This window comes from Cloeon dipterum, chromosome 2 (genome assembly GCF_949628265.1).
Source record: "Cloeon dipterum chromosome 2, ieCloDipt1.1, whole genome shotgun sequence".
Taxonomy (NCBI): domain Eukaryota; kingdom Metazoa; phylum Arthropoda; class Insecta; order Ephemeroptera; family Baetidae; genus Cloeon; species Cloeon dipterum.
The window spans coordinates 34,530,613-34,554,137 of NC_088787.1; the positions used below are offsets into that span (position 1 = coordinate 34,530,613).

Sequence of the window (23,525 nt, forward strand, 5' to 3'; positions counted from 1 at the left end):
GTCCCGAAACCACCCCGCAGCCTTCAACTCTTCATTCGCACCAGGATGGAAAAGGTTCTGCTCTCAAAAACTCCTTGGTCTGTCGCAACCGAACAAACGCTTCCTGTGACCTTTTTTATAACAAACATTGAAGCAAAAAATAATTTTTCATCAAAAAAATCGTCTTACCATTCCTAGTAAAGCCTCTCCGTTAACTTCAGCTTTCCCAAGGTATAAAGATTCCTGGCAGGTCTGCCCAACCTTCAGGGCGTTGTCTGGCAAGGAGTCCCCCTCTCCAACTTGCTGCCATTCCAGGCTCCCAGCATCCAGTAAAATTTGGTACTCGGATTTCTTTACCGCCTCGCGCCGGTCTACGAAGTACCCCACATGGCTGCTCAGGCGGACGTACCCTGGCAGAAGGTGGCCGCCGTGCCACGACCTTGCTATGCAGATGGGTGGTTCTCCATTGACGTAGTAAGCAGGGTCGATAATCGAGGTGTCCAAAGTCCTTCCTCGTCTCACGTTCAGCCAAAGGGTCGACATGTTTGTTGAGGAGTTGGAAGTAGTGTTGAGATCGAGCGAGATGAGAGGAGGTTGGCGGCTGATCAAGGAATGGCCCTGACGGCTTGAGTCGATGCTGTGTATACAGGTTGTTTGTTTAGGATTAAACAATTAACAACCTTGTACTTTGTACCTGCCTCAAAAATGCTCTCCCATATAGCCATCTTGAAATTTTACACATTATTTCCGATGTATTTGAATTAATTTTGATAAAACTAAATAAAAAAGGGTTTTCGGTAAAAACTGCAATTTTTTTCACTATTCCGGATAAGGTTCATGAATGAATTAATGCATTAACTGTGGGAATAAACAGAATACCATCGGTTTTAATTTTATTTGAGAATATTTAGCATAATGGTCTGTTTAAGTTTTCGGGAAACAGCTAAATTAAATAATTTTTATCCATAAAAATGTATTTACTAAAAACCAAAAATATATAGAGCACTAAAAATGTTATTGCTCAATAAGAGCATCATTTATTACGAAAAATTTTATATCGATGAATTTTCCTACCGTACTTTTCAGAAATGTTTTTAAATATTATGCAGCAATAAAGGGTTTAATACGAATTTAAAAGAAAAGCGCAGATTATAATAAAATAGCGAATACATTTCCGAGTTCCGACATTTTCTCGCTTCTTTATTCTAATGAAAAATGATTTTATTTTCTAGAAAAGTAACACTCCAAAATAGCATACAAAATTTTTTATTTAATTTGATTTGAGCAGGAAAACATAATATCTCGGTTGATAACGTGGATTTTAAATGATTTAAAAATATTTTTTCTGTTCTAAATTAGAGTTAAATATTTCCTACAATTTATTTGACATTAAAACTACAAAATTCTAATAAATAAGTATCAACTGGGATGTATAAAACTGCGTTTTCTAATTTTCCTTCTAAGAAATTATTCGTTAGTCAGCCACGAGGAGCTTCAACAAGAATTAAAAACGTCCTGGCTTCTAAAATCTTGTCCTTGATGGCAACAAAACATGATTCCGGCCTGTTTCCCGATTTGAAGAAAATAAAAAAATCCTTGACATTTTTTTCATGATTTTATTACGGCTGCAGCGGCAAATGGTATGCAACGCGTCGGTCCTTCCCGCTGCACCGGTTCGCTAGCCTTTCAGAATCATTTTTAAAGCTTCACCGTTGATGCTAATTTATTATTTTTCTCATGATATATTGTTTTTTTATTTTTCCTCTGATAAAAATTTAATTCCTGCCTGATCCATATTTTAGATCGATTCGTGTTGGAGGCGATTCCGACGCCGCAGCACCCGTCCGATCCGTACCTGCCGGCCTCCCCTGTCGCCTCCACCCTGGACATCCCGATTTCGATCCACCTGGACCACCTGCACAGCGTCTACATCGCCGTCGGCACCCTCGCCTGCGCCCTCCTCATCGTCTCCATCACAGTAAGAATACAAAAAATGTGAAAAATATTTAAAAAACTAATTAAAAAAATGTTTCAGGTGACCGTGTGCCACTGCCGACTGCACAAAACGTACAGGAACTGCTCGGTTTTGCCCTTCAGGAGTAGCAGACTCAGAGAGGAACATTGTCCTTCGAGGTAAGAAATCTTTTTTAATTTTGAAATTAATTTATTTAAATTAATCAGATTAATTTCCACTTAATTGTGATTTTTAAATACATAATTAAATTCTGAGCAGTGATCAAAATTAAAATCCTATTTATATTTATTTTGGAAATCATTTAAAAATGGAATTTACAAGCCAGTGATCAATCTTTAAATTTCTGAAATGCTCCTATTTGAAGCATTGTGCTGGGAAAGCTATAAATTTCCTTGTAAATGACTGGAAATAATTTCTTTAAATTTTCTGAGCTGATTATATTTTGGAAAACATATTTAATTCTAACTTTAATTCGTAATTTTTTCGAATAAGACTAAAAGAAAATTTTGAGTAGTCGAGAAATCCTGGAACGTACACTTTGAGTAATTATTTTAACTTGTAAAATAAAGAGTTTTCACAAAATCGTATTTTTCCAGACCATCAAATGAGCATGGATCTTGGGAATTTTGAGTTTTTCGGCATTTTGACACAATGCACAAATCGATTATTCTCGTTTCTCTGTCGCAAAACCGCGGGATCTGGGATGCTGTGCGGCGCGCGACACTTTTTGCGCGCGCTCAAATCTCTCGTGGTTCTCGAAGCAGCCACGTGACATTACAGCTGCCAGCGCCGAGACCAGCTAATCCAAGCAATGACGTCACTTTCACTACTGGCAGGTAGATGGCGCAAAATTCACTGTTGCAGGCGCACCACTTCTCTTGCTTGCTTCATTGTTTGTCTGTCGCCATTGTGCTTTAAAAACACCGCATCTGCATAATTTTTTTGCGCTTCTTCGCCTTCGTTTTTGAAAGGGTTTTATTCGCATAGGCGCTGAATTTTGGCAAGCGTCCTATTCTTGAGAATCTGTGCTCTGCGTTGAGGGTAAGTTTAGGGGATTAAGTCGCGCGAATCTCTTCGCAGAAGCGAGAGAAAATGCGGCTTGCTTACGATTAAATGACCACGGCCGTGTCGAATCGTCGTATTTTTGGTATTTTTGTTGATAAATTATGGAAATTGTCAACGCACAGAGGGAATTTCGGTGATATTTCATTGCGAGAACTAACCAGCAGTGCCCTGCTGCACCTCACATTGCCGACGCGTTTTGTCTGACTTGACTAAATATTATGTATGTATCTTTGTTTTGGCAGACGTTGGATGTCGTGCAGAGCAGATGCCTCATTCGTTCCAAGGCTGCGGCCGAAGTCTGGCGATGACTTCATTCAACAGGAGAGCCAGTCAGCGCTTGGACAAGAGGCGCGTCGTTGTCACACGCATCCCCGAGCTGGACGTACGCTCTGGGTCCTGCTCCCTTCGGAGGGCACTGAGGAAAACCTCCAAAAGACCCTCAACAACCTTGTGGGTTGCTGGTGGCTCACACTGTTACAAGCGCTACCCAACTGTCTTGAATCACTCGCCACCAGGTTTCCTCCCAGGTGACTATTCTTGTCCTGAAATATCAGTTTTTCTCTTTTCTTTAAATGCTGGTCTTCAAACTAACCATAAATTTATGTTATGACGGTGCAAAATGTGCCGGCAGTGAAAATAATAATATTTCAACTCGGGAAAACGAGGAACTAAAAATACTAAACAATATTACTCTTTGCGACCAATAAATTTTACAAGAATTTGGGCTGAATGCTCACAGAAGTGTCGTTGATATTTTTCTTATTAAATTCAGCACTAAAACCGGTGGAATCATTGAATTTCTGTGTTGCACCTCCTTCCTTCGGTATATCCGTTTCACGCAGATGGTTCATTTTTATTCTTGTGTGTTTCAGTGACATGAAGATCGCCCTCTGGCCTTCCCTGAGCAGTCTGCATAATTATGGAGGCGCTGCGTCGTGAGGCAAAAGGCGTTCAAGTTGATGGAAAAGCAGAAACTGCGTAGAGAGCTGGCGGCTGCGCGAATCTGTGAATAGATAGGACGAGGTGCAGACTGGGTGCAGATGTGGATACAGGCGCTGGTCCACCTCAAGGGAGACTACGCCAGCGCCATCGACGCCCTTTGAAAGGTGAAACACCACCTCTCTTAGAATTATATTAAAGTTCATTGCTTAATAATAGTAACACACTTTTAAAAATGTAGAAAGTAACGAAAAGCATTTTTAATTTCAGGTTCAAACGTTTCATCCGGTGGTTAGCGCTGGGCAGGACGTTTGTGAAGACTCTCTGTGACGCGAGAAACGTACCAAGGGATCGAGAAGCTGGTGTCGACCAGCGTTAAGGTGCAATTGGTGTTGACGCTCAGCTTAGCAAAGCCAGTCTCGATTCTCGGCGTCCACGGCCCTATATTCTGGGCTGCAGTCCCTTGGTAAGTGTTTCTCTTTAATTTTCAGCCATTTATCCATACTCCAAACCTCAAATCGTGTAGCTATTAGGTCCACCCGTTCGAGGGAACCACCTGGTGGCATGTGCCAAGAAAATCAGTTCGTCCGAGGCTAAAGCGTGGAGTCTTGACGCCGTCATTGCGTGCTGAGCGTGGCGCCGAAAATTTTCAAGACCGACGAGGGCCTCTTCAACAGCTAGCTGGCGGCGACTAAATTTTTGTATGAAAACATTTTTTAATTTGTTGTACTTTATTCCTTATTCAAAAATGGAAAAAAAACGAAATGAATTTTTCCTCTGCCGGCTTATTTGTTTGCGTCGCATAATGCCCCTGTCAGGTGAGATTTGCAACAAAATTATTTTGCAGTTTAGGCAGATGTTTCATTGTAATTTTCAAACGTACCTGTCCAGCCAATTGAGCATTTAGGTCAACTTTTAATTAATCCCATTAGCTATTTTTGGAAATTAGGACAGATTGTAATCGTTCCCGAAAGAGGGCGGATCACGGCAAGCGTTTGTAAAAAGTATCGGTCGATACTGGGCGAAAAGTCGATATCCCGCCGTTAAAGAATAGGGAAGTATCGATATATCGCCAAGTATTGACAGATATTTTGTAAAACGCTTTCTATTGAAAATTTTGTATTTTTTAATAATTATTGCTCGAAATTATGTACTCTTGTGCTATTATATTATTATTTATTTGTATGGCATTTTCAAGAATAAACAAATATTACGCAAAAATGAAGTATTTATTTGAAAGGAGAGCACCAACTAGCCGAGGAGGTACCTACCAGCTGTTTTCACCTGAAAATACAATAATAGCAAGCATCAGTGTCTACGTCTTTATTCCGTTAAAATCGGGCTTTTGTATCAGGTACGCAGGCAGCAAGAGGAGGTAAAAACACCGCTTGATACCCTCTACGATCTCCTGCTGGCTGGATACAACACGCTCCATTTTTAATGTAACGGGATCCCTATGCTAAAACCGCTTTAATCGAGGTTGTGTACGCGGTCAGCATGAGGCTGTAGAAGGTATCAAAAGGAGTATTCTGAGTACCTCCTCCTCTAGCCAGCTAACCTAATACAAGTGGGGCATTTTCACGCCAGAAAGAGAGCCATGCTTGCTTTTTCTCTTCAAAATAAGGCACTTGATACCAGGCTGGCATGCGATACAAGGAGGTACTTTTGTACCTACTATTTCCCCTCCTTACCTTTTAGCAAAGGCCTGATGAAGTAGGATATTAAGGGGGAATGGCTCACGGCAACGCTTCCTTGGAACGCCAGTCGATACTGGGCGATTAATCGATATTTTCCTATCCGTAAACACGGTGCGATTTCGGTACATCGCCCAGTATTGACCGATATTTCTCAAGATCGCTGTGATTCGCTCATTCCTTTGGGTTAATATAATCTTGTAGAAATAATAATAAAACGAATAATTATCTCAGATTGAAATAGTTATATTTGTATTGAGAAAAGAAGATTACAAAAAAAGTAATAACAGGATTTCAGAAGTCGAAATTTCAGTAATACGGGTGATGATGCGAACAGCGCAGGGGCGGCCGCTGCCTCGCCTCAACCGACATCACCGACCAAGAGATGGACTTTGAGCAGGCGGAACTCCTCGACATCCGCATCGATGGCCCAAGGGCTCTGGTCATCAACACGTATGGCAGCACCGCGAGGAACACCTTCCAGCCATCCTTAACATGGCCCCTTCTTACCCTTTATCCAATTATTTTGATTAACGAAGAATATACGAGATTTTGGGCCAGTTTGCGCCTTCGCCTTCGTCTAATTGAAAATATAATAAAGAATTTTTCAATTAAAAATATTTATACAGTCATTTGCTGATGACAAAAAATAAACTGAAGCTTCAAAGGTCAAATTCAACAAATCAGGGGACATTTTGTCCATGTTGCTGTTGTCAAAGGCTTCTTAAACGTCAAGCTCTTGTCGGCATCCTTGACGCCGGGCCTTGACAGACAACATGGCGAGTTCATCAACCTGCTGGATTTGCCCTGCGCAGTCTGTATCTTATCTGCTCCCGCCTGCGCCAGCGCCACTCGGTTAAACATACCGAAAATGTACAAGACAAAAAATTGTGATGATGTGGCGCTGCAGCAGCGCAATTGCGTGGTCCTCCAGCATCTCTGCCAAAAGGAAAGGTTCAACGCCTCCTCTAAAGCACTGTTCGTCTATAACGTCTAATCTGGCTACTTCATCAGCACCTTTGTGCAAAGCCGCAGCTGAAATTGAAAAATGGGTCAATTTCAGAGACATGGCCATTGGTTGCGAATTTATTTAAAAAAATTGGAACTTTCTACTAAAAATGGCTTCGAGGATGCCTGTAACTAGCATTCTGCGCCTATGCAACAAATGCAACAGATGCCAGGAAAAAAACTGGGGCGTGGTTGAGCTTGCGACAGGAAGTGGCGGCCAGGGTGAGGGCCTCACGCTTCCTGTTGGGCGCCACCAGTTAGTTGTTGAAGAGGCCCTCAAAGGTCGTGAAAATTTTTGGCGCCACGGTCAGCACGTAATGACGGCGTCGAGTCTTTTCAACTGGCGCCACGTCTACACGCTTTAGCCTCAGAGGAACTGATTTTCTTGGCCTGTTCCCTGGCCAGGGGTTCACTTGAACGGGTGGACCTAGCTACACAATTTGAGGTTTTGAGTATGGTTAAATGGCTGAAAATTAAAAGAGAAACCCTCACAAAGCGACGGCAACCCAGACTCAAGGGCCGGGGACGCCGAGAGTCGAGACTGGCCTCGCTGAGCTGAGCGGATAGACACCAATTGCGCCGTAACGCTGGCTTCTCCAGTTCCTTGGTGCGTTTCTTGGGGTACAGCTAGTCTAGCTCTGCGTTTACTGTAAAATAAAACATTTTAACATAAAATTAAACAAGTATTTCAATATTTTTGTTTTAAATTAGTCGATTTCCAAATTACTACATGCTTATTAAGATTGATAGACTTCAAATATCAAAATCAAAGCAGCAGTTCTCTTATAAAGGTGGTGATTGACCTTCTGAAGGGCGTCGATGGCGCTGGCCTGGTCTCCCTTGAGATATGGAGCAAGCAGCAACAGAGGATTATTTTATAGTCGTGATGCAGGTAGCCGGGCGCACGCACCCAGTCTGCAGTGCCTCCAATCTATTCACAGATTCGCGCAGCCACCAGCTCTCAACGCAGCTTCTGCAGCTTAGCCATTAGCTGCTGGTCCATCTTCCGAAAAGCCTTTTGCCTCCTGACACACCAACTCCATTTCCACATATAAGGAGTTTCTGCTGCTCAGTGAAGGTCAGAGGGCGATCTTCAAGTCGCTGAAACCGACAAGAATAAAAATTAGCCATCTGCATGAAGCCGAAATATTGGAAAAAGGAGGTGCAAAACAAAAATTTGATATTTCCACCGACTTGTGAAGAATTTTCTAGAAAATGATATCTAGTCACTTTAATGAGCATTCAAGCTTTAAATCATTTTAACAGTTATTTGGTAGCAGGCGAATTTTTTAGTATTTTAAATCCTCAGTTTGTCGCAATAAATCAATTTTAATGTTTTTTTGGAAGCAAGCACTTAATGCACTGCCATAACTGCGGTATATAACTTTTAAATTATTTAAAAAGGATTTATTGGAAACCCTTCTTTCATCATCAGTTTGAAGATTAGCATTTTAAATAGAAAAACTCATTAAATTTTATAGCAAGAAAAGTTCCAACCACCAGCAACCAAGCGTGGTTCAGGGTCTCTTGGTGGGTTTCCTCGTTGGCCTCTGAAAGGAGCAGGACCCAGGGCAAGGGCGTCCAGCTCTGGAATGCGTGTGGCAACGACACGCGGCTCTTTTCCAAGCGCTGGCTGGCTCTCCTGTTTTGCTCCCTGAAGAATGAACAAGTCATCACCACAGCCTTCGGCCGCAGCTTTGGGAAGGAAAGAGGCCTCTGCATCTGCATCATCCAACGATGCCAAAACAAAAATATACATATTTAGTCTTTAATCAAGTCAGACAAAACGCGTCGGAAATAATGTGAGGTCCAGCAGACCACTGCTGGTGAATTCCCGCAATGAAATATCACCGAAATTCCCTCTGTGCGTAGGCAATTTCCCTAATTTATCAACAAAAATACGATGATCAGACGCGGCCGTGGTCATATCATAATCGTTACCAAGCCTCACTTTTAACTCGCTTGTGTAAAGAGAATCGCGCAACTTAATCCCCTAAACTTACCATCAGCGCGGAGCACAGATTCTCGAGAGCAAACTGCTGCCAAAATTCAGCGCCTATGCGTCTCAAAACCAAAGGCGAAGGAGCGGAAAAGTTATGCAAACGCGGTTATCTCGAACACAAACACAATATGGCGGCAGACAAGCGACAAGCAAAACAAAAGTGAGCTTGGAGCGCATGCGTGTCAGCTTGAGGGGCAAGAAGTAGTGTAAGTGACGTCATCGCTTGGATCAGCGACCCGCGAGGAACAGCGCTGCCAACTGTGTCTCGTGACTGGCTCAAGAGAGAAAGAAGCGCGAAAGAATCGCATTAAATTTATTTTCTTTGTATCGTGATGAGAGCAGCACGCGCAGCACAGGTCGGTGCATCCCGTGTATCCATTCAATTCAAGTTCACTACGCCTGGCGGCCAATGACTGGCTGATTGGGAAAGCGTCCAATTCAGGACAGGCCTGCCACCAAATTTTGATTAAATATCAACAAACTAACAAGATTGACATGAGATTAACAAAAGAATTTTAATTAATTTAATTTATCTTTATTTCACTTACAAAAATGAAACAGGCAAGTACATATTCATACGCCGATTCCTCTGCGTGTCAGGCATCTGATGATGAAACCAGATTTTTCAAACGGACAGTCCACGATTCTGCAACAAAAGATAAGAAAATATGATTAATAACACTGTGAGAGTTGAAAAAAAATTAGTTAAAAAATAATGGTTATATCAGATTGGTTTCTCGTCACGGCATTATTTGCTCAACATATCAAGGCATTTTCCTTACAAGCTAGTACATAAATACAACTTAACAAATAAATAATAACAAAACAAAAATTAAATAATAACATGGTAACAAAAAAGAAAAATGCAGTCCGTCTATTGAAATTCTATATAAATTAATAAATAAATAACAACAAAGAAAAAATCAACAAAAAAGAAACATTAATAAAAACGTTGAATCCGGGGAAAAGAAATAAAAACTGCAGCAAAAAACCGCGTTAAAAATTTGTACTATTCGTGCATTGAGCATCAACAAAATAAGAAAATAAACTCGTAAAATGACTAGAATTAAGTTTCGGTTACTATCACAGTCCGTTTCATGCCTTTAGTCTTCTGAGCAATAATAACATATCAGTGCGCACCAGGAATCATTCATCACGCATTAAAGAATAAATATAAAAAGTCTAAGATTTAATTCTCACCTTTTTTATGCTGGCGCGCTGTGTTGGACACAACCCCCCCGTTCGACAGCCATCCGAATACTGAAACGAATCCTTCTCGTTCTCCCTTCTTTCGCCTCTCGCTTCCCCCTCTTTGTAGCTTGGCCGAGGCGCTCTCTCATTGGTCAATCTTTGATTCTCTCCTCTCGCAGGTGAAGCCCAAGTTGAAAGGAGCGCGGGAAAAAAATCACGCGAAACACAACAAACGTGAATCCGAAAATTTGAAATATTTATTTGTCTCGAAAGGGGCATGCAGACATTAATATAAATTTAAATTCCTAGGCGTTCCCAACTCTACGACCCATAGAAACCGAGCTATTAATTTGGGCCAGTCGACGCCCCTCGGTTGGGACTCGAGCTCTCGTGTTCAGTTTGTATAATTCGTATAATAATTCGACGGATTGATGGATTTTAAGTCACGAAACCTAAAATGAAAGGTCTCGCCGAGTCATATCACCTGACTAACCTTGACGACCTTTTTCAGGGTGCCCTCACCCTGAAATCGGTCCTCTTTACGATTCCCGGTCTCATTTTAAAAATACGCAAAAATCCAGGATATTTATCTGTTGTTCGTTCAAAAAGGATCAGTCTCGTGGTTTCTGAACCTGTAAAAAGTCTCGATTTGAGTTATTACAAGCATATTTTTGGATAAATTTCGAGAAAAGTTATTTCATGTTTTTTTCAAAGTAGAGGAAAATAAATATTTTGAAGATCATTTGAACTTTTGACCTCAAATTTGGGCAAGGTTCTTGATTGTCCCAAGCTGGATTAAACCAACCCTGTTTTTACGGTTTTAACCGCGCTAAAAAACCAATAAAACCCAATATTTTACCCAAGGCTCCAATATTTTTAGTATAAAAAATAAATAATTGAGTTTTTGGCAGTTTTTACTCTAAAAAGGAAGTGCTGCACTTTTGCGCTTTGCAAAATTGGCAAGCCCTCTGGCATTCAAAAGCAAACTGCTTGGCGCTGGTTCAAATGTCCTCTTTCTTTTCTACAAATCTCGGTCACTCTTAGCATTAACTTCGTATTTTCAGTTTCAAGAGCAAAAAATTATAGATGAGATTCAGTTGGACGCTGCCCTAACAAAAAAAGCGAAATTAAATTCTCGATTTTTTTCCAATCTAAACTCTCGATAAATTTTCTGAAAATAAATAAATTATTTATTCCTTTATTCCTGTGACGTTACAAAGGAGCTTAACAATATTTTATCCAATTGGTGAATCAATCCTTTTTTTCCGGAGAAAAAATAATTCATACGAAACGAGAGTTTCGTGATAATTTTAAATGGTTAATTGCGGTTCCAATAATCATTCCTGATTTATTTTAAGAGGCAGCAATCAAACGGGGCCTGAAGACCGGAACAGAGGTCTCTAATTACTCACGTTGAAATATTTAAGCGCTGTAGGGCCGGCGATCGAATTGTGAGCCTCCGTCTCCCTGGCAGGCACCAAAATTCAACGATGAGCGCTTTTCTCTGCTTTTTGGGAACAATCGATTTGAGCCGTGTTTATTCTCAATTTTTTCGCACTCAAATAGCCATTATTTTTACAAGTTTGGAATTTTGCCTGTGTTCCATTTTTATTCCTCATCAACTTGCCTAATTTGCTAAATCTGTGTTCCTTAATCCAAATTATTCCATCTCCGGTATTTAGTGTTCGCAATGCAGGCGTAATTAATTAAATTTAACTGCTGGCTTGAGAACCCGACCACTTTTTTATTTTTGGTTAAACGCCTTTCTGCTGTCTCCTTTACTGTCACAATTCCATTTGCTATTTTTTATTGTATTTAAATCGCTGATCTCGAATAACAAGAGTGTACTTTGATTTTTGTCTATTTTTAATATGTATTTTAAATCAGTTATAATGATCAGAAACTGTTATTTTTGCTCAGTTTTGGCTTTTTGTTGTTCACGAAAACTGTGATTTAAACAATTGAAAACATTAGACTGTTTGGGGTGAGATTTAAATATATAAAATCAAATTTTAAAATTATTTTTTTTTTCATAAAACCTGACGAAAAACACCTTTTGGGCTAGAAAATGTCAGTTAGAATGCGTGTTTTTTGCTAGAGCTTGGGTCTTTGGGAGATATGAAGAGGGTTGAAATGATGAAGACCGATGAATTCAGATGAAGAATTTGGTTGGTGTATTGGTTTACAGTTGGAAATCCGATCGGATGCTTAATCAAATACAAGAACTGAAATTGTTTTACAATAATAAGTGATAAATTCTTTTGCTAACTGACGGTTGGACTCACCCCTTTGAATCGGGTTCTGCACTATTAAACGAATCACGTCAGCACCGTGTGGCTGACGGACGAAAACTGAATTCTTATTTTAAAATCATATTTCTGCTGTTAAACAATAATGCAAAATTACAATAATTCAAACAGCCGACAATTGTTGGCTTCCAACAAAAAGCAAGACCGCGTTGTTATACCGCTACAGGTCTATAATGATAAAAATTCAAGCTGGGTAGAAACCCGTATTTTCTCGCTAATTAATTGATTTAAAATGTTTAGCACTATCAATTTTAATTAGAAACATAAGAACAACTTTGATCGCGATGCAAATTAACAATAATTACTCATTTTAATCTATGAAATTTCCTCCTTTTTTCAATTTATCTCTAAAGGTGGAATTTTCCATGAGAAAGAGAATTGCTTGGCAACTGGTATAATTCGTCTTATATGCGCTTCTCGTCCCAACAGAACAGCAGCACTATTTCAGGTTCAAGAGGAGAGCATAACAAAAAGGCTTATTGTTAGATAGCGGCGGCGGAGCGGAAGGCAGGGGAAAAAGTACAGATGATACCATAAATATTTCGTCCATTAGCCGCTGGCCCAAGAGCGACAATCAGTCTCTGTCTTCTGTATCCTCTTTTGCTGCTTTGAAGTGCATGCCCCGTTTATTTTTTAGTTTTCACTCGCAAGGAAAATTCATTCAAATAATATCATGAAATTTAAATCGATTAAAATACGAAGCGTTGGTCTTGACGACGAGAGAATCACAACTCTCGTCCCAAAAAAAGTCTGATATAATTTACATTGTTTCTCTTGCGCCTGCCAATCTCGTTTATTCTTTCCGCCCGACACGCTTTTCACGCCACTTGCGGAGCTAAAAGGAGAGTTTATTAAAATTTGCTTTGTCTCCCAGCTGGCCTCGCCGCCAACAAGCCGCGTGCAATACTTATGTCACAATTATACTCGTTTTCAATGGCTCTCTGACATTTCGACTACTTGCAATAATTATTAAAAGGAAGAGAAGGTAACAATGTGACATTCAGGGGATTTGTTAATTTATTTTTCCGCTTTCACGAACAATACATATAGCTAATGTTCTTGGTAAAGAATTAAAGTTTGTTCAATTCGCTCCTTTTTTCCTATTTCTCTGTTGAGCTTGAAGCAAGAGTGGAATTTTCCAGAAGAGAGCCACGGCAGCTTGGCAGCTAGCTAGAAAAATATATTTGGCTTTTGTCAAGGGAGACAGCTGCCGCACTTTCAGGTACAAAAGCCGAGCTAACAAAGACGCGGCCGTTCGCTGTAATTTGGAGGCTCACGAAAGAAACCTGAACAAAGGCGCAGAGGAAAGGAATAGAGGGTCACGTACAGTTGCTCCTTGAATAATTTTACAAAGAAGACTGTCCGTGGGAATTCATGAAAATATGTTGCCCTAAATTTTTAACTATTAAACCGTGGAGATGCAGCTGACGCAAACACAATTCCCCAGAGCAGGCACTGAAAGGGACAAAACAATTCTAATTTACTGAAATTAACTGTTATTAGCATGGACCATGTGTTCACCTTTTCTCTCAAATAAATACAGAATTCAGAGAAAATGTTAATATTCAAAAGCAGTTATATACTTAATGCTCAATTTAGAACCACCAATTGATTGATGTTGCCTTTGTAAACAATTTAAAAAATTGGTTCACCCCAAAAAGTATAGGAGTTTTCCCTTTCAATATTTAAAGTTTCATGATGAATAGATTTTTCGATTGATTTCTGTGCTCTCCCAACAATTTCTCAAGAGCTCAATTCGTCCAATAATCTCGTGGCGTTTTCCTCTCGCTTCAATTTTCATTCATAAGCGTCTTGTCAATAAATGTAACAAACAATAATCGTAATTTCCTTTGTTACGACATTTGTTTCTGAACGCTCAATTGAAATTAAATTAAACGTTTAAAAATCAGCCAGCTGTTGGCCACCAGGAAGGCCCGGACTGGCGCCAAATTTTTTACTGGGTACATTTGAAATATTCCATTGTTCTGCTCGTGGCGCTTTTATTTATAAAATTTGAGGTAAAAAAATGTTAACACACCATTTTTTTTAAGAAAATCGAATGCATGACATGTGGGGTTATACACATCAAATTCGGCCGTGAATCACGAATAAAAATATTAAAAGACGTCGTTTTGCTCTCTCTGCGCGCCCTCTAGCGTAAAAAACGGACTTGGCCGCTTGGCAGTCAAGTTTGGGAAATATTGGCCGGTCTGGGGTCTGCGGCCCACCGGGGTTTCGCCCGGTGCGCCCGATTACCAGTCCGGGCCTGGTCCAATTTTAATTCAATTGAGCGGTCCGAAACAAATGTCGTAACAAAGGAAATTACGATTATTGTTTGTTACATTTATTGACAAGACGCTTATGAATGAAAATTGAAGCGAGAGGAGAACGCCACGCGAAATTATGGGGCGAATTGATCTGTCCTATAATTTTGTCTGAAAAATAGCTGCCAGAGTTAAGCTTGCCGCTTCTCGGTTGACGCGTAAATCAAAAGCGCGTGGATGCTCCGCTCTTTTTCGCTTTCCACCGAGCGCCAAGTCTCGCTCCTAAAGCTGCCTCCTGATTTAAAACCAAACTGGAGCACTCTTCCTCATTTTTTTAATAAAAAATGAAAACTTCGAAAAGCCTTGTTTTTCAAAGCTGGTAAAAAACGATGACCGACCAAATCTCAACTTCTAGTCATCCGAATTTAAAAAACCGCATACCGTTAGACTCCTCTCAACGTCCCTAAGTGCATTAAAGGGGTATGAGACCCACCAACCCCCAACCCCCATTTCGCCCCCTTAATAATGTGAAATTTAGCATTTTTTCGGTCGTTTCAACACCTTTTTCTTGACGTTGACGAGTAATTGTCTTCTTCAAACCAATTCAGCTACTTAGTTCACTCAAAGATGAGTCAAATGGAACTTATTTTTTGTAAATAGGACCACCACAACCTGAGATTCGGGTGCACAAAGATTTTTTTCCAAACGCAAAGCAATAAAATTCTGGATGATCGACCAAATCTCGACTTCTAATCATCTGATTTTGAAAAACCGCATACCGTTAGACTCGTCTTGACATCCCCAAGTGTACTAAAGGGGTATGAGACCCACCAACCCCCAACCCCCATTTCGCCCCCTTAATAATGTGAAATTTAGCATTTTTTCGGTCGTTTCAACACCTTATCATGACGTTGACGAGTAATTATCTTCTTCAAACCAATTCATTTACTTAGTTCACTTCAAAACGATTCGAACGATACTTAATTTTTGAAAATAGGACCACTACAACCTGATATTTGTGTGGCATAAAGTTTTTTATTAAGACGCGGATGCATTAAAATGCTCGGTGAGCACCAAATCTCGAACAAAACACAAAAAGGTGGTCCTATTTACAAAAATTAAGTACCGTTTGACTCGTATTGAAGTGAACTAAGTAACTAAATTGGTTTAAAGAAGACAATTACTCGTCAACGTCGTGCTAAGGTGTTGAAACGGACGAAAGAATGCTAAATTTCCCGTTATTAAGGGGGTTAAATGGGGGTTGGGGATTGGTGGGTCTCATACCCCTTTAGTACACTTGGGGATGTCAAGACGAGTCTAACGGTATGCGGTTTTTCAAAATCAGATGATTAGAAGTCGAGATTTGGTCGATCATCCAGAATTTTATTGCTTTGCGTTTGGAAAAAAATCTTTGTGCACCCGAATCTCAGGTTGTGGTGGTCCTATTTACAAAAAATAAGTTCCATTTGACTCATCTTTGAGTGAACTAAGTAGCTGAATTGGTTTGAAGGAGACAATTACTCGTCAACGTCATGATAAGGTGTTGAAACGGACGAAAAATTCTAAATTTCACGTTATTTAGGGGGTTAAAAGGGGGTTGGGGGTTGGTGGGTCTCATACCCCTTTAATGCACTTAGGGACGTTGAGAGGAGTCTAACGGTATGCGGTTTTTTAAATTCGGATGACTAGAAGTCGAGATTTGGTCAATCATCGTTTTTTACCAACCTCGAAAAACAAGGTTTTTCAAAGTTTTCATTTTTTATTAAAAAAATGAGGCAAAACGCCATTCCAAATTTTAACGTATTTAACTCAATTTTTTATGCTCTACAAAATGGTCATGAAAAAAATAAAAATTTTCGATATATTCATTTTCAAATTTGAGTTCAAAATAAAAAAATCAATTTTTATGACCTTGACCTTTGACCTACCACTTTGAGGTCAATGTAAAAGTTGTTTGTCTTGTTAAGACGAGTTTGCGGGTTTTTTAATTTTTGTTCTAGGACCACCCTGAGCCTGAGCAAAGTTATGAAGTACTCAAAATTCCCAGATTTTGACCCTTTAACGCCCGCAAAACCCGCAAAAATTGGAAAGTCGGAGTTTTCTCAATTGTATTGTAGTACAATTAGGGCCAAATTACCGCAAAAAAAAATTCATCAAAATCCATCGACCCCCGGACAGAAATTTGTTGCTTTGACGGAATGTGGCTCATTAATAGGATTGTGAATTATAGACTACCAATTTCAAATGAAAATGAACCGTTTAGTTTAATTTTAATAATATTCAGTATTAAATTATACATTCCACGTCAGCCACCCGGGCATTGAATTATGAGCCTGCCTGTATCAACCCTTTACCAGCTCGATTCTGTCAAAGTAAACGCGACACAAAGACCCATCGCGCATTCCAACAACCTCTTTTGTGTTTTTCCCTTGGCATGCAGCTGTGCGGGAGAATGAGTAAGCATTTTATTTTTTTTCGTGCTCCAAAAATATATCTACTCGGCTGCCTCGCGTTTGCAGCCCCAAATTAGAAAATAGGTTATTTGGCTCCAGAATTAAACAAAAAATATCAAACAAAAAATATGAGGGAAGAAAAATTCACCAGAAAATGAATACAATGCATAAGAAACATTAAAGTAAATATTAAAAAGTAGACTAGTAAAATTTAAATTATTTAGTTGCATGTGACTACTTGAAATTGATGTTATAAATAATTAATTAATTGATATCCAATAGCACGTCTTTTGTCTTTGCTCAACTTGAATTTTACCCTTGCGGAAAAGGAAGGATATATCATTGCACAAGAATTTTTAATTTAAAAATATTATTTGAAACTGAATTATCTACTGTGCAAGGATTTTCACAAAATTGCTGGCCGCCAGTCGAATTATTACAGGCGCTCCACAATTAATTAAGTCAAGCGAGAAAAAATGGCCAGAAGGCCGCCAGGGAAAGAGACTGGTTGTCGTTCTTGGCCGCGGCGGCACTAAATTTAGCACCGGCTGTACTTTTCCCCCCTAGCACATTCCGCGCTCAGCCTGGATGCCTTTGTTCACTCCTTGCCCCTGCAAAGCGGCAGCTGCTTTTTTGGCAGGAGAATTACCCCAGCAAACTCTTTTTCTGGAAACTTCAACTCTTGCAACAAATCAGCCAAATTAAAAGATTGATTGAAAATAGAATAAAATAAAATTGGGGTCAAAATTGCACGATATGTTAATTTTCACCCTCGAACCCTGCTTTTGCGTACCCTTGAGGTCAAAAAAGACCGAGAGAACAGGCAAGAAATCGAACCCTAACAGTGTTGAAAAGGGTTTAAATGCAGTGCAGTGGTTAAAAAGGGGTTTTTCAACTTATACCAGTTTGCTGTAGGCCTGTTCTCGATAATTTATTAATTATTTTCTCATGCTCTCGACTTGAAAATTTGTCGGATCATTTTTAGTTGAGGCACAAAACGACAATTTTAAAGAAAAAATATGCACAATAAAGATTATTTTGACAACTCCTACCTCAAACTTTAGATTTTCCCGTGGAAATTTTGGAGAAAATTTGAGAAATTAGAATTTTTACATTGTAGATGAAATTGTTTATCGAACAACTTTTTATTCAATTGTACAAATCAAAAAGTTTTCTATTTTTTAAATGTACTAATAATCCACTTTAAACTGTTAAAAGTGCTGTAATTGATTAAAAAATTAGGAACGCCAAGGAATTTAAATTTATATTAATGTCTGCATGCCCCTTTCGAGACAAATAAATATTTCATTTGTTTAAATTTTCGGATCCACGTTTGTTGAGTTTCGCGTGATTTTTTTCCCGCGCTCCGTTCAACTTGGGCTTCACCTGCGAGAGGAGAGAATCAAAGATTGACCAATGAGAGAGCGCCTCGGCCACGCTACAAAGAGGGGGAAGCGAGAGAAGGGAGAATGAGAAGGATTCGTTTCAGTATTCGGATGGCTGGCGAACGGGGTGGTTGTGTCCAACACAGCGCGCCAGCATATATAAAAAAGGTGAGAATTAAATCTTAGACTTTTTATATTTATTCTTTAATACGTGATGAATGATTCCTGGTGCGCACTGATATGTTATTATTGCTCAGAAGACTAAAGGCATGAAACGGACTGTGATAGTAACCGAAACTTAATTCTAGTCATTTTACGAGTTTATTTTCTTATTTTGTTGACGCTCAATGCACGAATAGTACAAGTTTTTAACGCGGTTTTTTGCTGCAGTTTTTATTTCTTTTCCCCGGATTCAACGTTTTTATTAATGTTTCTTTTTTGTTGATTTTTTTCTTTGTTGTTATTTATTTATTAATTTATAGAGAACTTCAATAGACGGACAGCATTTTTCTTTTTTGTTACCATGTTATTATTTAATTTTTGTTTTGTTATTATTTATTTGTTAAGTTGTATTTATGTACTAGCTTGTAAGGAAAATGCCTTGATATGTTGAGCAATGCCGTGACGAGAAACCAATCTGATATAACCATTATTTTTTAACTAATTTTTTTTCAACTCTCACAGTGTTATTAATCATATTTTCTTATCTTTTGTTGCAGAATCGTGGACTGTCCGTTTGAAAAATCTGGTTTCATCATCAGATGCCTGACACGCAGAGGATTCAGCCTGTGTTATTGCTTTTCATTGACCGAGTCTGATTTGGGTTATGAGAGTGTTTGATCTTCTACAACCAATTCAGTCTCAGTCGATGCGCATTGCAAATATTTCATCACAGAAACAACATGGACAAAATCTCGAATGAAAATCTCCAGCTGGAAGTGATTTTATGTCATTTTGTGCTTTTTTTTTGTCAAACTTGTACGTTTATGTTCTGATTCAAATTTGCACAGAAATTGATTTGTTGCTCTGATTTTTGTAAATTAAAATAAAATCCGATTCTGGTTAATTTAATTCTGCGAGTTTTTCATAAAAAATTACAGACTTTAGACTTGTATCATGAATAATAAAACCCAAGCCACATCTAGAATGACTTGTGTCTCTTTGTTTCAATTTGTTGCAACAACCTCTTTTCACTACGTTGTTATTTTAGCTGATTTTCGGCTTACATTTTTTTTAATATTCCTGGCCCGAAACTTAAAAAAAAGGATATAGAACAAAATTCGCTTACGCGTGACTCAGGTGGATGAGATCTCGTTCTAAGCAAGGTTGTGCAAAAGGGCAGTAGATGGGCTGTTCAACCTAATGGAGCGGCGTCTTCAGTCGGTTCATCAGCCTCTGTCGATCCCAATAGTTCCAAGCGGTGGCCCTTGGTGATTAGAAAGTTCTGGAAAAAACACGAGTCTTTAGCTAGAAATTGAGGTGACCGGAATTTACTAATTTTATTAACAGCAGGGTAATCTTATTAAAAGCATTTAATTGAAAAATGTTAGAAGGAGCATTAACATAATGAACCCACGCAGGGCGTCTGCAATGGGGGGGGGGGGCATTCCGTCTGCGAACCAGCCACCTGCAGCCTTGAGGTCACCAAGGTGGTGCGCATTCTCGGCTTTTCATGCAGGTTTGCGAGGCTTGTTGTGCTTGATGGAGCCTTTTCCAAGAATTGCAGCCCAAAATTCACGCCAAGGAAGGGTGATTACCTTGCAAATTCAGGGAAATGCCTATTTTGCGTGCGTTGCAAAGCAGATGAGGGCGAGATGCAGGAATGGTCGGCGCTCACACATGAGGGCCGCCTTTTGCTCGTCGCTCACGGCTTTGGCGAGGTCACCTGATGACGCCAGATGCAAGATGCAAGATAATTTCAGGCTTCATGGCGCTGTACATGGTGTTTTGACCTTCTGGATCTTGGACTGGTCCGTGGCACCTGCCCTTGAGTGTAGGTGCTTCACCGCAGAGAGCCTGTTCACCAAGTCCTTCTTCCTCCGCATGCTGAAAGAATAATGATGTAGAAGATGGGATTTTATGCCAAGAATGGGCTTCAAAAGAAAAAACCGACCAACAGAGAGTCCCTTTCCGACAATTTTGTTTCTTCTCGGACTTGAGCTGATTCCAGATGTACCAGCAAGTAGTCAGGGATGGGGAAGGGCTTAAAGGGATTTCCCTGAATTATCTGAATTTTCTTTGAGTACGGCAGGCGGAGAGGAAGCTGTTAAGCAAGTGGTTGATGGCGGGTAAGAGGCTTTGCTTGCAGTTAATGAAATTTTGATTGACTGAGCTGCTGACCAGCTCGCACCTTAGACAGGTGAAAACCCTTCACCTTGAATAACTAAAAAAGAATTATTACTTCTCCTGGGTCGTCTGTCAGTGCCTTCTCTGGCGTTTTGGTCCTCAGGACTGGCCTTTCCAGAATCTTCAGGGGCGAAATTAACCAAAATTAATGCAAACCAAGGATAAAAAAAATAAAGAGGCGAGAAATGGGTCAAAGGGACGACACATACCTCTCGAGTCTTCGTCCTGCCAGGGGGAGCCGCCCCCCTGCCAATTCTCCTGCTCGTCTCTGCGCTGCGCCTCGCGCAACTTGCTCGCCTCGTTTATCTGCACCACCTGTGGCCAAATCATGATAATAATTTCAATTCTTCATTATTAAATAAATATTTTACCTGTCTGAGCAGGGTTTTGTACTCGGTCATGTTGAGGGTGCCGTTGTTGAGTTGCTCGTCGGCCTGCGCTATCATCAGATTCATTTTCTCGCTGTTGTCCTGCGCGTCGTCGGCTGGCTCCGCTAACAGGGCCCGCAGGTCCACGTCCTCGGAGGAGCGACGCCGCTCCCTGCCCTCCTCTGAACAAAAACGGAAACATGAATAAGAAAAATATGCATTGCCAGCATTCTCGTTCAAATGGCACGATTCTAAGAATAATTGCAATTTTTTTAAGAAGAATTTGTTGAATTGCACACGCTTTCAATTCCAACAGACGGTTTTTTTTCTTTGAAATAGTCGAATTTGTAGCAATTTTAAGGAGAACAACTGAACCAATAGCCACAAAAACAAGGGCTGTATTTTCTTTGAAAATAATACCTGAAATCAGGCCCGGACTGACACCAATTTTTTTAATGGGGACTGTTGATTTTCGCGGCCCACCGAGCAACCGCGGCCCACTACCCCCCCCCCCCTCCCCGCCCAAAACTTTTATAATTTTCGATTGAATTATCTCGCGGTAGATAGCAGGGCTGCGAATGACCAGCATTAATAAACATTGCATGTCAGTGTTAAAAACCGTTTTTCTTTTAATTTTTTACCATTTTATTGTAGGCCATGTTTGCATCACAGTTTTCAATAATTTTCTAAAATTATTAGCTTGTGACCTCACCTTGAAAAATTGTTAGAGATAATTTTGTAAAGATTATGAGGTATTAAATGGCAATTTAAAAGAATATATCTGCACAGCAAAGGAAATTTTGATCACTCTGACCGCAAATTGAAGATTTACACGGGGGAAAATGGAAAAATTCATTTGTTGCGTAGGAAAATTGTAAAAAATAGTGGTGAAAAAACTGGGTGGAAAGCAAATAATGCAACTCTGACACTGTCAAGTTTCACGTTTACTATATTGCCAGCCGCAATAGCCGCCGGTAAACTGGTCAGCCACCGCCGCAGGGCAAAAAGTTGGGCTGAGGGGATCCGCTCCTCGGTCACGAGCACGTCTGAAATGTCACAACAAGCATTTAATTAATTTTTTTTTAGAGGTCTCTGCATTGTCAGCCGCGAGATTTCAGGCAGCAGCTGGTGGAATCAGCCTGGCTGCGGCCTTTGGTCATTTTTACCAGCGACTGCGATACTTAAAACGTTAACTTTGATAGTTCTTAACGGCTCAAATGACCGGAAGACAATTTTTTCTGCTGCAGCTTGGCCAGATTCATGAATCATGGCGGCTGGCGGCTGCCCACGTGACCAAAAAATATGCAGGCTGGCGCAGGGCAGTACAGCTGGTTATTTGAACAGACTGTCGGCTCCAATTTCTTAACATTTTTGGCACCAAACTAAGAACAGAGCAAACAGTTAGAAAAACATTATTTGCTTACGGACGGACGGACGACTGAGGACTGAGTTGCGTGACGTTCAAGGTAGCGGCAGCAGATGGACTGTTGAAACTCGTGAAGGTTGAAGTTGGCGCACAGCGTGACTGGAATGCTGATCAGTAGGCTCTTCAGCCTCAGCAGCCACTCGCAACAGTGCCAAGCGGCAGCCCTCCATGATTGGCAAGCTCTGGGAAAAAACATGAGTTAATCAATCATTTTGCGCTACATGAGCACAGGGGGAAGCTGACTAAATGTCCATACTATGTGCATTTCCCGAAGAAAAGTCTCCAACGCCGTTCTCGCTTTCGGTGTCAACTCTATATCAGTCGCCATCATGTAATTTATCGTTGGCTCATTTCTGTTGATGACCTTGTGCCCTTGGAGGGCGTCTGCATCTGGGTGGGCGGCCTTTCCTTCTACAAACTGCAAGTGGACCGCCTGCAGTGTCAGTAAGCGCACACACACTTCCTTCCACAGGAGCAGGGTCACTCCTGAATCAAAATAATAAGGGTCTCCTCGGCATCGACAGGCTCCTTCAACGCCAGCTTGGGGAGGTGCATGTCCAGCCGCGGCTCTAGCACCTTGAAAAACTGGACATTCTTCAACGTTTGGGTTGTACGGCAAAGGAATTCTCGCATTGGCTCGTCCACCACCATCGGAGCCACTTTCCGGCTATCCAGACGCACCCACAGGGCTGGAAAATTATTTGCAAAGCGTGATGAATTTTTTCGAATGCCGGATTTCGCGGGTGTATGTTATGTACCTTGGAGTGTGATGCCATCCAAGCCTTCCTTCCAGGGCCCAGGGCGATCAATTTCCTCCATCAAAAGAGCTCTATGTACATAGTTCGCCAACATGATGGCGGGTTTTCAGTCGGAAAACTCAAGGCTCTAGCTCCGCAAAACAGTCAGCATCTATGCGACTTTAAACCTTGAACAATCGAAAGCGTGCAAAAATTGGGCAGAGGGCAGATGATGGCAATGATCAAAAACAATGGCGGCAACATCAGCAATCACAACAACAGAGAAAGTTTCGTGGCGCGCATGCGTGTCAGCTTGATTGGCGATAAATAGAGAAAGTGACGTCATTAGGGCCAGCTTTGTCACGCCTTGACAATCGTGAGAGA

At 40.5% G+C, this 23,525-nt stretch overlaps 2 protein-coding genes and 4 long non-coding RNA genes across 7 annotated transcripts; 2 read left to right on the plus strand and 4 right to left on the minus strand.

Annotated features, from left to right (window-relative positions):
* The first annotated feature begins 520 nt into the window (after positions 1–520).
* LOC135937570 (uncharacterized) lies at positions 521–2,116 on the plus strand. The gene is made up of 3 exons (XM_065480727.1): positions 521–572; positions 1,782–1,957; positions 2,015–2,116. The coding sequence occupies exons 1-3, from the start codon at positions 521–523 to the stop codon at positions 2,114–2,116; spliced, it is 330 nt and encodes a 109-aa protein (XP_065336799.1).
* A 1,798-nt stretch (positions 2,117–3,914) lies between these two features.
* On the plus strand, positions 3,915–5,099 carry LOC135938204 (uncharacterized). Its single transcript, XR_010574620.1, has 3 exons — positions 3,915–4,125; positions 4,229–4,424; positions 4,485–5,099. It is a non-coding gene; the product is annotated as an uncharacterized LOC135938204 (long non-coding RNA).
* Positions 5,100–5,887: 788 nt separating this feature from the next.
* Positions 5,888–8,853, minus strand: LOC135936405 (uncharacterized). 2 transcript variants are annotated; one of them, XR_010574331.1, is made up of 5 exons: positions 8,664–8,853; positions 8,161–8,382; positions 7,464–7,761; positions 7,153–7,307; positions 5,888–7,091 (listed from the first exon to the last, which is right to left on the minus strand). It is a non-coding gene; the product is annotated as an uncharacterized LOC135936405 (long non-coding RNA). The 2 variants fall into 2 exon arrangements; XR_010574330.1 differs by having other exon boundaries at positions 8,158–8,382.
* A 10,705-nt stretch (positions 8,854–19,558) lies between these two features.
* LOC135935013 (uncharacterized) lies at positions 19,559–20,611 on the minus strand. The gene is made up of 3 exons (XR_010574166.1): positions 20,378–20,611; positions 20,022–20,310; positions 19,559–19,708 (listed from the first exon to the last, which is right to left on the minus strand). It is a non-coding gene; the product is annotated as an uncharacterized LOC135935013 (long non-coding RNA).
* Positions 20,612–20,615: 4 nt separating this feature from the next.
* Positions 20,616–21,178, minus strand: LOC135937572 (uncharacterized). The gene is made up of 3 exons (XM_065480728.1): positions 20,982–21,178; positions 20,820–20,925; positions 20,616–20,731 (listed from the first exon to the last, which is right to left on the minus strand). Exons 1-3 carry the CDS (start codon positions 21,063–21,065, stop codon positions 20,616–20,618), a joined length of 306 nt encoding a protein of 101 aa, XP_065336800.1. The 5' UTR covers positions 21,066–21,178.
* A 504-nt stretch (positions 21,179–21,682) lies between these two features.
* LOC135938132 (uncharacterized) lies at positions 21,683–23,316 on the minus strand. Its single transcript, XR_010574604.1, has 4 exons — positions 23,163–23,316; positions 22,661–23,093; positions 22,403–22,586; positions 21,683–22,024 (listed from the first exon to the last, which is right to left on the minus strand). It is a non-coding gene; the product is annotated as an uncharacterized LOC135938132 (long non-coding RNA).
* Between the last annotated feature and the right edge of the window lie 209 nt (positions 23,317–23,525).